The sequence below is a fragment of the Pteronotus mesoamericanus genome, unplaced genomic scaffold, assembly GCF_021234165.1.
Source record: "Pteronotus mesoamericanus isolate MK-2021 breed Mesoamerican mustached bat unplaced genomic scaffold, CSHL_Meso_final contig_502, whole genome shotgun sequence".
Classification (NCBI taxonomy): Eukaryota; Metazoa; Chordata; class Mammalia; order Chiroptera; family Mormoopidae; genus Pteronotus; species Pteronotus mesoamericanus.
Window position 1 is genome coordinate 436,086 of NW_026555187.1, and position 14,837 is coordinate 450,922.

General features: G+C 50.3%; 1 protein-coding gene across 1 annotated transcript; it reads right to left on the reverse strand.

Moving 5' to 3' along the window:
* Positions 1-695: 695 nt before the first annotated feature.
* LOC129074914 (male-enhanced antigen 1-like) lies at positions 696-14,335 on the reverse strand. Its single transcript, XM_054578808.1, is given in 4 exon segments — positions 696-799; positions 847-1,338; positions 1,341-1,454; positions 14,149-14,335. Coding segments are annotated over 4 exon segments (897 nt in total).
* Positions 14,336-14,837: the final 502 nt, after the last annotated feature.

The window sequence follows — 14,837 nt, forward strand, 5'->3', positions numbered from 1 at the left end:
GTGTATTTCACTGGCATTAGGTGCAATTTCATTATTGACCAACCATTCACCATCCATCTCCAGAACCTTCATCTTTCAAATTCAAACTGTCCCCATTAAACAGTAACTTCCCATTTCTCCTCCCCCAGCCCCTGGCACCCACCGTCTACTGTCTGTCTCTATAAATTTGACCCTCTAGAGACCTCGTATAAGTGGAATCACATTTCTCTTCTGTGACTGGCTTCTTTCACTTAACAAAATGTCTTCAAGTTTCATCCACGTTATAGCATGTGTCAGAATTTCCTACCTTTTTAAGAATAAATAATATTTCATTTTATGGATGGACCATACTTTGCTTATCCATTCATCTGCTGATGGAATTTGAGTTGTTTCTACTCTGGGCTATTGTGAACAGTGCTATGTCTATGGCTGTGCAAACACGTTTGAGATCCTGCTCTCACTTATTTTGGGTACATATCCAGAAGTAGAATTGATAGGTAATATGGTCATTGTATGTTTAATTTTTCAGGGACCCTCCACGCTGTTTCCCATGGCTGCTGCACCACCCCACATTCCCCCCAGCAGTGCACAAGGATTCCAATTTATCCATGTTCTCACCAGCACTTGTTAGCTTCTTTTTTATAATAGCCATTTCTAGTGGGTGTGGACTTACTGTTGTTTTATTATTATTATTTTGGCTATGTACATAGAGTGCTTTATTCTCCAAAGCGATACATGCTACAGTGGGTTGGGCTTGGATCGATGTCCCCGTGCGTACAGAACTGAATAAAGGGGGTCTCTGAGAAGAAGTCTGGTTGGCCTTGATGTGGAGATGGAGGTGGGGAGGATGGAGATGCGCATGACAACCAGGGATGTGCTCGTTCCTGTGCTCTGTGCTCGTTCCAGCCTGGAATGCGAGCAGGCGAGGCAGCTCTCGAGATGGTCGCTCCCAGGCAGGGGACGCCTGCCGGGCTTGGAGAGCCTTCTGTACCATGGCTTCCCACCAGGCATCTGATAGCCCCCGAGCCCAGGCAGGAACTCTGGGTGCAGGCAGGCTTCCTCCAGCCGCTGGCCTTTTCGCCAGCTGTGCATATCCTGGGTCCATGGGTCCATGGTTACTCAATGCTGTAGCTCCCTCCTCATTTTCATCCTCACTCTCCAATGGTGGGTCTGGCAAAGGAAACCCCAGGGCGTGGATCCGATCCTGTATATCAGCAGCTGCATCTTCTCCATCCCCCACTGGTACCAGCTCCGCCTCCTCTGGCTTGGGATCTTGGTTCAGGGGCTGGTAGGAGGAGCGAGCGGGACCTGCCCTGGTTTCCTCTTGTTCTTGCTCAGGCTCCTGGCTGCTCCAGTCCCAGCGCCTTCTGTAGGGCCCTGGTGCGGCCCCAGTTCCTCCGTCTGATTGAGGACAATGGGTTCAGGGCCCATGGTGTCTCCCCCTAGAACTACTGTTGCCACCTGGGCAGGGGCCGCTCAGAGCCTGGGGCCCAACCCCTTATTTTAAAAATATAATATTATTTTAGAATTATGTAAGATATTTACACGGTTTCAAAGTCAAAGCTACAAAACAAAGTATACAGAGAGACCCCGAGCTTCTATTCCTGGGCCTTCCATCCTGTTTTCTGCCTCTTCCTCAGGCTACAATTTATAATTTTTCATGGTCTAGCTTTTAATGAAAATAAATAAATAAATAAATATATATATATATATATATGCACCCAATTTGCTGTTTTTCTACTTAACACTGTTTCTAGTATACAGAGATCTTGCTTATTCCTTTTCACAGCTGCATAGTACTCCATAACGTGGCTGTCCCCTGTTGACGGACATACAGGCTACTTATCGTCTTTTGAAACTTTAAATAGAGTTGTTATGAAAACCCTTGCTCATTCATCTTTTCTTATTTTTGCAAAAGAATCATTGGGATATATTCCTCCAACTGTATAAATTTGTATATAATTTTGCCAGATATCACCTGTTTTCCTCTCCACTAGTAAAGTTTTCAAGTGTGTAAAAAATTAACAAGCTTTTTCGTTTTCTTATATCACTTTGCATTCCCACTAGTAAAGTAGGAGAGTATGTAAAATGCTCACAAACCTTTTCATTTGACCTGGTGGACTCCTATTTGTTCTTCAAAAGCCACCTCCTATACTCCCCTTTCTAGGGGCCTTCCCTCCTCTGGCTTTCTCCTCCCGGCTTTCCCAGCTCCAGGCTCCTTTCTGGGGCTCAGTCCTGACACTGAGAGGTTGGGAGTGTCTATGTCCAGTTCCTTACTCTCCAGACGGGGAGCTCCTTGGGTGCTGGCCACAGAGCTGAGTTTTCTTGGGGTGTCAGCACAGGACTGAGCACAGAGAAGTGACAATAGCAGAGGGATTTCTCTCTAAACATAGGACAGCCCCTTAGCTCTGGGCCTCCCTGGCTGGGTTCTCCTGGGCCAGGGGGAAAGAACCAGGTCAAGCTGGCCAATATCCTGGGTTCTGCTATCTGCCCTCTTGTTGAGTCACCTATATCCTCCAAGGGATGTGACTTCACTGTGGGTGTGTTTCACCTGCATGTCTCTCAGGCAGAGGAGTGGAACCTGCTTGAGCTTAGGAATATCCCACGTACAATTCAGGCTTCCAGAACATTTTCGTCACCCCGGACGGAAACCCAATATCGATTAAGTAATCACTCCCCATTCCCTCTTCTCTGCCCCTGGCAACCGCCAATCTGCTGCCTGTCTTTAAGAATTACCTACCCTGGACACTTCATATAAAAGGAATCATACAATGTGTGTCCTTTTGTGTTTAGCTTGTGTCACTCAACATAATGTTTTCAAGGTTCATCCTTGTTGTAGTGTAAATGCTTCATTCTTTTTTATGGCTTCATTCCTTTTTATCACTGTATGATGGACCACTTGGGTTGTTTATACTTTGGGCTAATGTGACTAGTGCTGCTATGCAGCTGTGTGTACATGTTCTTGTTTGAGTACCATTTTCAATTCTTCTGGGTCCATGTTTTGGAGTGAAATTGCTGGGTCTTGTGATAACTCTACGTTTAACTTTTTGAGTTACTGCCAAAACTCCACCATTTATTTTTACACACCTTATATCTCTGATGTCTCCCAAAGCCGGTGAGGAGAGAATTCCAAGTGGAGGATTCTAAGTCTCCATTTTGCAGGTGAGGAAACTGAGGCTGGGAGAGGAGAGATGGCTCCACACCATCCTAAGGCTAATGACCATAAGAATAGCTCCTGTCTGCTTAGTGACCACTGTGTGCCAGACACTTGCTATAGAGAATCTTAGGCCTGCTGAGATTAGGCTTTCCCCAAAAGCCTCACCATTGCTGGAATCCAACAGATCTGGGTTTAGCTCCCAACTTGGGCAAGTGAATTCCTTTCTCCGAGTCACCATCTCTCTGCCTATAAATGACTATGATCAGAGTCATCGCCTTATTGTAGAGAGTGACCATGGTAATGTAGACAGAGGATGGTGCCTTTGACTTACAGATGGATCAAACAAACAAAAAAGTGGTCTACTGATGTTCAGAGAGGTGGAGTAACGTGCCAAAAGTCACACAGCAACTGGTGACCGAACCCAGCCTGCAAGCATTTTTGAGAAGTTTCTTGAAGCTTAACCCCTCTAGGAGCTAGTGAGAAGGAGGGATTCCTAGGGCAGATCCACTACTCTGTTTGCCATTTTGTTGTTTTGGTCTTTAGGGAGCTGACCTCTGACAACACAGAATCTTGCTGAATCATCCTGGGTGGCCTGTGGTCACAAACCACAGCAACTGGTCCCCTGGTGGAAGTCACCTTTGCCCCAACCCACTCACTCCTTTTCTTTGTGGTACAGTTTATATCAGCACAGCCAGAGGCAGGATGACTTCCTGCGCCCCAAACAGGCACAGGCCAGCGACTTCCTCGCCTCCAGGTGTTGGCTCCAGCTGGTCCCTCTGCTCAGGGCATCCTTCCCCTGTTCCTCTCATTTCTGCCTTGTATACACTAGAACCGTCATGATCTGATTTTCACCAGCCCGTCTGGGCTCCCCTCCTGGTGGGTTCCCCATTCTAGCCGGCTGACCTCTTGCTCCTTGAGGATGCCATCCACACTCAGCCCCAGGGCCTTTGCATTTGAGGTTTACTTTGCTCGCACTGCTCTGATTCTTGTCTTCTGTGTGATTCAGGGATTCCTTAAACATCACTTCCTCTTGGAAACCTAGCCCTGATCGCCTTATCTGAATTAGGTTCGCAGTCCCTCCCTGTGAATTTTTCCTACTTGGTAATCCCAGCCAACTCAGACTTTGCCTGTCTGCCCTTCTCTAGAATGACTTGCCCATCAGGATTTCTGGCCCAGGCACGACAGGAGTCACTTCCCAGGTGGAGGGCGAGGTCCTTGCACCTTGGTGCTCCTGGCTCCCTACCCCTCCCCAGCAGCACTGTCACTTGCCACACTTTCTAAGGGAACACCTCTCCATCTTTGTCCTTAGTTTCTGAGGACCAGGGCCTCTCCTCCCTGCACCCGCCCCAAGGCTCTCCCTGCACCCATCTGGCTCTCCTTTGCTAGTAGGCGAATTCTCTCCCTCTCATACATTTCCCCTTCCCCTGTCTGACCTCCCCTCCACACCTTCCCCCTGCCCCATTTGCTATCTTTCTATCTCCTTTTTCTTAAAAAAAAAGTTTATTGATTTGAAAGAGAGAGATAAGAGAGAAATGTTGATGATTGGTTGCCTCTCATTCACACCCTGACCAGGGATCGAACCTGCAACCTAGGTATGTGCCCTGACTGGGAATCGAACACCCAAACTTTTGGTGTATGGGACGATGCTCCAACCACCTGAGCCACACCAGCCAGAGCTCTATCCCCTTTTTCCTTTTCTCTTGTTCCCCATGAAAACTCCAGCCTAAATATGACCCAGGCCAAAAACCTTGCAGTCACCTGTGACTTTTCTTCTCTTTGTCAATAGATAAATAAATAAGTAAATAAATAAATGGAACCACTTTAAAATGGAGCTAGAGCTGCCATTCCAGAGGAACTGCCTTGCACATCTTATACCTCAGACATTTGGAATGTTGAAACAGCAAAATAACCTTTGGACTGGGCCTAAAGCAACACTGTGCCCCAAAGAAATGTTTGCAAAGATAATAAGAAAGCAGATATGATGTCTACTGGCCTGGTGACTACTGGACTTAAAATTAAAACATTGTTTAGAATTAACATCACTATGTTATGTTATCTGTACCAATAGAAATGCCTTCCTTCTATTGATGTAATTGTTCTCCTTCCCTTTCTCATAAACACCCCTGTGTTTGTTTCCTAATCAGAATACTATTTGGTCTTGTCCTCGAATTAATGATTCCCAAATAGCTCTTTTTATTGATCTAAAATAAACGTTGGTTGCCTCTCACGTTGAAAGGCCTTTTTATTTTTAGGTTAACATCTCACAACCACATCCAATCTGTCAGCAGATCCCATTAGCTCCACCTTTAGAATAAATTCCAAATTCCACCGCTTTCCACCACTCTCAGCCCCTTCCACCATTGCCGCTGTGCACGTCCAAGGCTGCAGACACCTCCTGCCGCGCTGGTTCCCCCTTCAGTTGGTCCACTATATTGCAGCTAGAGGGAGTCTGCTAAAATCTACGTCAGGCCCACCCTCCTGGGCTCGGATCCTCTGTTGCTCCCACCTTTCACGGAGGCCTATGTCCAAAAGGTGGAGGTTGGAGTGCTGAGGTGGAAGACCATTCAGACTTTAGCCATCTTTGATGTCCCAAACCCTCGGTCTTCCCCGTGGCCTTTCAGGCCGTGTGCGATCTGTTCTGTCACTTCCCCGCCCTCGTCTCCTCCCACTCTCCCCGCCTTCCTTACTCTGCTCCAGCCTTCCCGCTCTCTGTGCCCCGTGCTTGGAACGCTCCTCCTCCAGATACCCTCCTCCCTCCCTCTTGGTCTCTGCTCAAATATCACCTTTTCAGAGAGCCTGTCCTCATCTCCATATCTTGCTGGACTTTCTTCCATAGTACATATCACATAGAACACCTCCTTTTGTTATACATTTTCTAGTTGTGCTTTATGTAATTTCTTTCTTTTTTTAAAAAAAATGTTTTATTTATTTATTTTTAGACAGAGGGGAAGGGAGGAAGAAAGAGAGGGAGGGAAACGTCGACATGCGGTTGCCTCTCGCGCGCCCCCTGCTGGCCTGCAACCTTGGCATGTGTCCTGACTGGGACTGGAATGGGGGATCCTTTGGCTCACAAGCCGGCGGGCAATCCACTGAGCCACACCAGCCAGGCCTGCTTTATGTAATTTCCAGAGAGCAGGAATGTGACCCCTTTTTTTTCAGTGTAAACCACACCACCAGGTGTGAACTTGACGTTTGTTGAAAGGGTATGTGCTCTCTGCCTGCTGAAGCTGGGGGAAAACAGGGTATGAGAAAGACCCTGCCTATCCGTGTGGAGCTCGTGGCCCCACCAGGTAGACAGTCGCTACACAAATCATCCCAAGAGCAATGTTGCTGAGACTGAGGATGCATAGGAGATGTGACTGCATTGAATTGGGCTTGAACTCAGCCAGTCGAGAGTAGGGGAAGCCCTCAGAGATAATGGCTTTGAGCTAAGACATGCAGGATAAATAGGAGTTAGCCGGGCAAGTGAGGGGGAAAAGAATTCTAAGCAGAGGGAACTGCATATGCAATGGTGGCAGAGATGGCTGCGGTGAGTTTGGAAAAAATGGCCACAAGTCACTGGTGCGTGGACCTTGAGCAAGAGATCGGTGAGTAATGAGTTGGAAGGGGCGCTTTGTCTCCCCATTCACCCCACACTTCTGAACTGCTCTTGTCTTTGCTTCAAATCTCTGTTATTTCCTGTTTTGTTTCTACCCTTCTGCTCTGTAGTGTAGGTCCCCGGAGGATGACTTGTATGGACCACTTAATGGGTTCCTTTGCCTTGTGGCTTTTGGTTGGGTTCAGCCAATGGGGAGCCACAGCAGGCATCGGAGGGAGGCAGGCCAGTGAGATCAGGGTGTCTCTACCTTATCTCCTTTCCTTTATGGTCCATGCAGGCTGGCTGCGTCCCTGGACTGGTGGTTCACAGCCCCTGCCAGGCCGTCTTCCCCACGTAGTGCTGTCTGGTCCAGGTTCCAGGTTATACTTCGGCCTCTCAGGCCCAGGCCTGAGCCCTCAGGGGTGTGATGGCTCCTGGCTGTTCTTGGCCCCTGGATGCTGCACTATCTCTTTGAAAATGGTGCTTTTATCAAACTCTATTCAAATGACCCCATTTGAGTGCTCTGTTTCCTGCCAGAACTCCCTCTTTTTATTTTTTATTGAAGTGAAATTCCCATCATATGTAGTTAGCCATTTTAAAGTGTACAATTCAGTGGCATTTAGTACATTCACAATGGTGGGCGACCATCACTTCTATCTAGTTCCAATTTTTCTCATTACCTCAAAAGGAGACTTTATTCTCCTCTTCCCTGGGTTTGGACTTCACTCCTCATTTCTCTCTCCAGTGGGCCCCTGGCCACCACCAATCTACTTTTTGTCTCTATGGATTTGCCTGTTCGGGACGTTTCCTATCAATGGAATCACACATTATGTGGTTTTTTGTCTGACTTCCTCACTCAGCATGTCCCTGAGGTTGACCCACGTTGTAGCGAGTGGGTGCTTCATTCCTTTTTATAGTTGGGTAATATTCCATCATGTGGGTGGACCACATTTGTTCATTCTTTCACCTGTTGATGGACACTTGGCTGCTTCCACGTTCTGGCAACTGTGAACAGTACTGCTATGAACACACGTGGACATGTAACTGTCTGAGTCCATGTTTTCAAGTCTTTTGGGTGTATACTAGGAATGGAATTGCTGGGTCATATAATAATTGCATGTTTCATTTTTGGGGGAACTGCCAAACTGTTTTCCATAGCAGCTGCACCATTTTACCTTCCCATGAACACTGTATGATGGGATCTCTCCCCCCCCGCCCCCGCCCCCTCTTTCTCTCTCCCTCCATCTTTATCTTTGCCTCTAAAAGTCTGCCATGAGCTTCCGGAGCCCCAGGAAAAGCCTTCCCTCGCCCCAGCTATGCTCCACCTTTTTCCATGTCCAGATGTCTTTCTGGTACCATCTTCTTAATCCGGCCACTACCTCTACTTCTTATCCTCCCACCCTGATCTTAGTTCATTGGGACCTTGGCTGCCACCAGGCTGAGAACTCTGGTGACCTGCCAACCCCATAGTCCTGTCCCTTTCTGGGGCTTTGGCTCCTAGACCTCTGGGCACAGCGATGATACCTATTGCCGCTCTTCCTTGACCTTTGAGACTTGGCTACTTCTACCTCCAATGACGGGCCTCTGCCTGTCCTCTCCCTAAATGCAGCTTCTGGCTCCTCATCCTCTTTGATGTCCTCCTCCCTCCCCAAGTGACCTCACTGACTCACTCTAGGGCATCCACTGTCTTCCCAATCAGGTGACTCAGAGACACTGGGCTCAGCTGCCTCCTGGGTGTCTCCCTGAAAGGCCCACAGGTCTCTTAGACTCAAGATAACCTGGAGTGTCCCAACCTCAGCATTGTTGACATTTGGAGCCAGATCATTCTCTGGGGTGGAGGCGTCTTACTCACTGTAGAGTGTTCAGCAGCATCCCTGGCCTCTACCAACTAGATGCCAGTAGCACCTCTCCCTCCACAGTGTGACAACCAAATTATCTCCAGCCATTACCAGATGTCCCCTGGGGGGAGAATTTGCCCTAGGTGAGACCCTTTAAAGTAGTCAAAGTCAAATGGCAAACTTGCAGTGCTGAAGTTTGTCCAGACTAAGCTGTGTGCCAAGCATGAGGCCGGGCACCCTGTAATCACCACCTCCTCTCGCGACCCCTTCCTCTATTTTATCTGTATGGGATGGAGATTCACAGCGGTCCTGTGACTTGGCCAGGGTCACATGGCCAGGAAGCCTGCTTTCAGTGACTCCTCATCCCCAGGCTCTTAACTTGCTTCTCCTTCCATTTCTGAGGGCAGAGAAAGTGGGCTGTACCGTCTCTCCTCTGTTCCCTGGAAACTCATATCCAGCCAGTCACCAGTGGGGACGTCCCCCACATCCCTAAAAAAAATTCACATCCTTAAAACATTCAGTAAGCACTAGTGTGTTTTAAAACAAATCAATCAAAAGGGGGCTCCTCCCATGCTCAAGCACCATCTATGGCTCCCCATTGCCCACCAGATCAACCCTCAGCTGCGGGGACTGGCCTTGAAGGCCCTTCACGTCCAACCCTGCACCCCTCCAGCCTCCTTGACTCTCACGTCCCTGGGCCAGGGAAAGCCATCTGCCTAGCCACGCCCTCGGGTTTCTCTGTGCCTGAACCCCACCCCCTCTCCCACACCTGTTGAAATCCAACCTCTCCCTGAAGTACCAGCTCAGATGTCACATCCTTCACGTAGCCTTCCATGGCCTCCCTTCTGCCTCCTCCAAGCAGCAAAGCTTCAATTATTTGTGTCACCGCTTCTTCACCTGGAAACACTGCCCCCTCCCACCCTGGCCAAGGGCCAGCTCCAAGTGAAGGGACATTATAAATTGAAGAGCCCAAGTTTAGCACGTGCTAAGGGAAGGGGTTGTCTTACACTTGTTTTAAATTCTCTTTTCTAAGTTGCGAGCCCTTTGCTTCTTGTTTTCTGGAATTTGGGAAAGATTGGCGCTCTATTTCCAAAATCACATTTAGAGATCTTGAGCTTCTTCTTCCATTTTTGTTAACTCAGCCATATGGTGTCTGATTCTGAAATTTCAGCCATTCACCATCCTCTGTTACCATGTTTGCTCTATCTGTGGATTACATTTCTATTACTTAATTAATCGTTTTCTTTCAGTAGTCTTCCTTTGAAACCTTATTTATTTAAAAATGCATATCACTGGCATACCACCGAGAATGTGTTCTTGACTCATCAAACCAAACCTCATTTAACACAAATGTATAAAATAGAAAATGTTCCCCTGTGTGTGTCTAAAATTACCAGGCTTAACAGCTGAGGGTACTTGTATCAGACTTTGGGAACCAGCCATAGTATTTTCTGTGAGGTTCAGACTTGCGCAAATTCATTTCATTCATTCATTCGTTCATTCATTCAACATCTATTCTCCCCCTTCAGCTTCACTGAGGTACAGTTGACAAATAAAAATTATGTATCTAAGGTGCACAATATGATTCAATATTCATTCTCATTAGTCGGGTTTCAACAAGGAAGAGACATGATGCCCAGCTTCAGAGAGCGGTACCCCCTCTACGCTGTCGCAAAACCCCATCCTAGAGCCCCCTTCACGGATGGAAATTTCCTGATAGAGATGCTTCTTTATTTTCTGTTTTTCTGACTTAAATCTTTGATAGACGAGGAGAGGGATTCGGTTTTTCTTTACTCTCTGCTCTATCCTCATGCTTGGAGCACAGCGGCCACTGGTACAGATTTATTATGAGCTGAGCGCTGCCCAGCCCCGCACCAGCTGGGCCTGGGGTCCCACTTTCAGGGAGACCCTAGTCTCTTGGGGGGAGATAACCGGGCTGACACAGGATTTGCCTGACCCAAGGTTGCACGTGAATGGAGTGGAAAGCCACTGCTGTATCTGAACGGAGGTGGACAGAGCACGGAGTCGTTATTTGCTGGTGAGGGAGAAGCGTGGAAACGCCGCGGGTCGGTAGGAATAGCAGTCAGCCCTTCCCCAGCACCTCCTGTGTGCTAAAATACAGAAGCCCTGCTCACGCCTTGAAGAGGGGTTTCTCAGCCTTGGCACTGTTGACACCCAGGGCAGGATAACAATCTGTGGTGAGAGGCTGTCCTATGCATTGGCGGGTGTCTAGCAGCATCCCTGGCCTCTACCTACTCGATGCTCATAGCATCTCCACCCCCAGGTGTCAAGACCTAACCTGTCTCCAGACATTGCCCAATGTCCCCTGGGGGCAAAAACTGCCTTAAGTGAGACACACTATAGTAAAGTGTTCCAACAACCTTCTGAGGTTCACAGTGACTATGAGATGGAGCTATCTGAACCCTCTGCTTCCAGAGTCCATGCACTAACCACTGTGCAACATGGCTTTGTGTTTGGACTTGGCTCCCAGGCTCTGAGCTCTGAGGTTAGCACTGCTCTGGTCCTGCTCTGCCTCTTGGCCCCGTGCACTAAGCTAAGCAGCTCTGAGGCCAGACGTCCCACCTGGTTGGCTCACCTGCCAGGCACTAAGTCTGTAACCACATCCAGAATTTATTTTTGATAAATCAAAAGGCTTTGGAACAGCCATCGTGGGAAACAATATCTGCACTTCCTTTCTTCAGTTTCTTTATGGTTTATTTACTGCAGTTTTTTGTTAGGTATTTAAGATTTTTTGCAATTGACTTTAGAGAGAGAGGGAGGGAGGAGGAGAAAGAGAAACATCAGTTTGTTTTCCCCCTTATTCATGCAGTCATTGGTTGATTCTTGCAGGTGTCCTGAACCAGGGATTTAACCCACAACCTTAGTGCATCTGGATGATGCTCTAACCAATTGAACCGCTTGGCCAGGCCTTGTTTACTGTGGTTTTAACTTTTGAACTTATTGTTTTCTCATAGCTTCAGACTTCTCAGTGTCTGACCTAGACCCTGCCAAAACCCAGACGGTCTCACCTCTCCTTGAATCTGCAGCCTGGGCCTCAGGTTCCCCGGATGGGCCTGCAATAATAGTTGGAGCCTTTGCTCTCTCTAGTCTCCCATGTCACCCTCCCACCCCTGGCTTTGACAGCTCTGTCCTGGGCGTCTGGTTTGCTCGGCCCTGAGAAGATGCTGGGGAGCCAGAGGGCAGTTGTGAGTTCTCCCATAGGCCTGCTCACGTGCCTAGGCAGGTCAGCCACCCACCCACCCACCGACCCAAGAATGGTATCTCTGTGTTACATCCGGAGGTGGGGCTGACCTTGTCTGGACACATCTGGAGCAGATGGGCTGGCCAATGACAACAATAGGATCAAGGGAGGATTAAGGTGGCTGGCATAGGGTGGGCGGGGTGGGAGGCGTAGGACCGGAGTCTGGTACTGCGTGTTGATGCCAGAGATCTTCCTGGAGGAAAGAACCAAGAGCCCCACCAGGGTGGGGCGGGGCGGGGTTGGACCCGGGATACAGAGGGAGCAGAAGGGCTGGCTCCCAAGTGGAATCTGAGGGTTCCTGGTGGACCCAGAGGAGGCTGGGCATGGGGGAGGGGGCCGGGGGCAGGCAGGGCCTTTGTGAGTCAGGGCCAACGGCTTAGGGTCCTCTGTCCAAGCTTGGGAACAGGCCCTGAGTTGGGGGCCGCGAGGAGTGCTGTAAAGGAGGAGGGTGCTGAGGGAGGGTGGTAAGAGGAGGACCTCGGTGCTAATGGGAGCCAGGCAGGAGCAGAGGGACAGGGAGCCTGGGCGTTTGCCGTTTCTGGGTGTCCCAGTCTTTGTTTGGGTGTCCGCGTGTCTCTGTAGCTGTCTCTCTGAGTCTTTCTCTCCATCTCTCCATCTGTCATTCTCTCCAACTCAGTCCTTGCGTCTTTTCTTTCCTGTCACTCTCCTCCAGCCTCCTCAACTCTTGTGTCTAGATCTCTCAGTCTCTGGGGGCCGCGCCTAGGACCCCGCCCTTAGGTCGGGGGCGGGACGGGGGTGGGCCCCGCGGCGCGGCCGGGCGGGGTTAAAAAGGGCCGCACCGCGGGACAGCGCGGTCAGAACCGAGGTGGCGGCGCGGGTGGATCCGGAGTGAGGGCTTGAGGCCGAGACTCGCGGGGTGAGTACAGCAGAAAGAGTGTGTGTGTGCGCGCGTGTGTGTGCGTGCGCGAGCGCACCCGCCCGTGTGTGTCGCTGGGGGTTGGGGTGGGACACCCGAGCACGCCCTGTTCTGGAACCCGAGGCTCCCCAGCTCCCGGGCTGACAGGGCAAGTGCGAGTGTATGCGCGCGGCGGCGTCGTGGGTCCCCAGGACCCAGGACGGGCCCGCGTGTCCAGGACACTCGGGTTAGGGGGATAAGGTTGTGCTCCAAGACGGCCGCTGCGTTTGAGCGCGGGTATTTCTGGTTCGGCTCCTTAGGGCTGACTGAGCTCAGTGGGATTTCCTTGTCTTAGAAGAGGGCCCCCCGACGGACTTATGTTCTGCTCTGGCCCCTTCACGTCTCTACCCACCCGTGGCAGGCGGCGCAGAACCACCGACTGCCCCTCTGTGAAAACAGGACGCCCTTCTGGGCCCCCAGAGGGAGGTCCTGCCTTTGACCCTAGCTGATGTTTGTTAGCTACTGGTGACACGATGCTCTCTGGTGTCCCAGGGGCCAGGCTGCCACCTCTTGGGTTGCTCCTGGGCCCTGCAAGGCGGCTGAGGCCCACCAACTGGGGGATATCAGGCTGGGGGTCCCTGGGAGAACGACAGGGGGGCAGTGGGTAAGCTGGGATTTGAACAAACCAGCCTTGTGTAACCCCAACATCCGGGGCACTTTCCAATGGCCCCGGCCTCTCTGTACAGCCCAGCTTGGGTTTCTAAGTGGTAACATTAGCTCTGGGCTGGTGGCTGGCAGTGACCTCCATTGGTATCTGCGAAGGGGCTTGGATGTCTCAGGAGTCATTCACAAAATGAGACCCTCCCTCTCCTCTCTGGCAAGACTTGGGCCTAATTCTACAAATCCCAGGTGGCTGGGTAACAAAACTGAGTGTGATGGGGACACTAATGCAACCAGAGTCACCTTTGATCAAGGGCTTGCTGTGCGCCCAGCACCGAGCCGAGCACATTAAAAATTCTGGGTTGTCATCACAGTTTCAGGAACTAGGTAATATAGTTCCGGTCTTACTGAGGTAGAAATTGAGGCTCAGAGAGGTACAGACACTAATCTGAGGTCACACAGGGGAGCTTTATAGGATCCTCTCCCAGTCTCACATTTCACGTGGCCACACTTGCTCCTGACGGTGCGCAGAGACAATGGCAGCCCTAGAACCCTGTAGATTGCTACCGGTGGTTTTTAAACTTCTTTTTCTGCCAGGATCTCCAACAGTATGCCCAAAGCCGCAGTGAGGCTCCCCACTCCCCGCGCCAATTGGTCAACTTGACCTTGCTCTCAGAACTGCCCCCGAAGTTCTTTCTCAGAACTCCAGAAATTTGGGGTAAGCTCCCTCTTAGCCTCAGGCCTTCTGGGGCCCGGCACTTTGGGAGATTATGAATCTTGGTGGGGCAGTGCTTTGTCATAGAGGGGTCAAGGGGGTGCCATGAGCCAGGATGGGAACAGGGAGCCAGGATGAGAGCAGAGCTGGGGTGTGGGTCAGTAGGACCTCTGTCACGTGCTCGGCTCTCAGGCTGTTGGTGAGCCCCAGCACCTGTGCTTCAAAGAGAGGCAGATAGGAGGTTTCCAGCAGGTCAGGGTCTCCGTCCTGCATTCTCTCGTAGGAGCTCATGCACCTTGTATGACGAGTCCTTGACTGGCGGCTGGGCTAACCTGACAAACCAGAGCTCCCTGGGTGTGGGCCTTGGAGCCACTGGCACTTCCATCTCTAGATAATCTGGGGCCCTAGCAGGGCTACCTGCTAAGCTACCTCTGCCAGGGCAGGGCTGCTGGGTGTCCTGCCTAGCATCTGGGATGCGACTGAGGGTTGGTGCGGGGAGGAGTGAGTGGGCTGGCCTCCCACAACATCCTGAGTGTGTTTTGAGTTTCTCTCGCTCCAGTAAAATAGTAACAGTAGAAACAGGAATAATGGCTAAAATTTTCCATACTACCAGCTAAGGCTCATCCTGCTGAAGTGTCCCAAACAACCTTAACAGGTAGGTCCTGCTATTAATAATCTGTTTTCCAGAATGGTGAGTGGAAGCTGAGTGTGGGGACTCAGCTCACTCGAGGCTGTTTTGTGGGGGAGGGATGGAGCCATGAATGGAACCCGGGCTTGCTTGAGTCAAAACTGC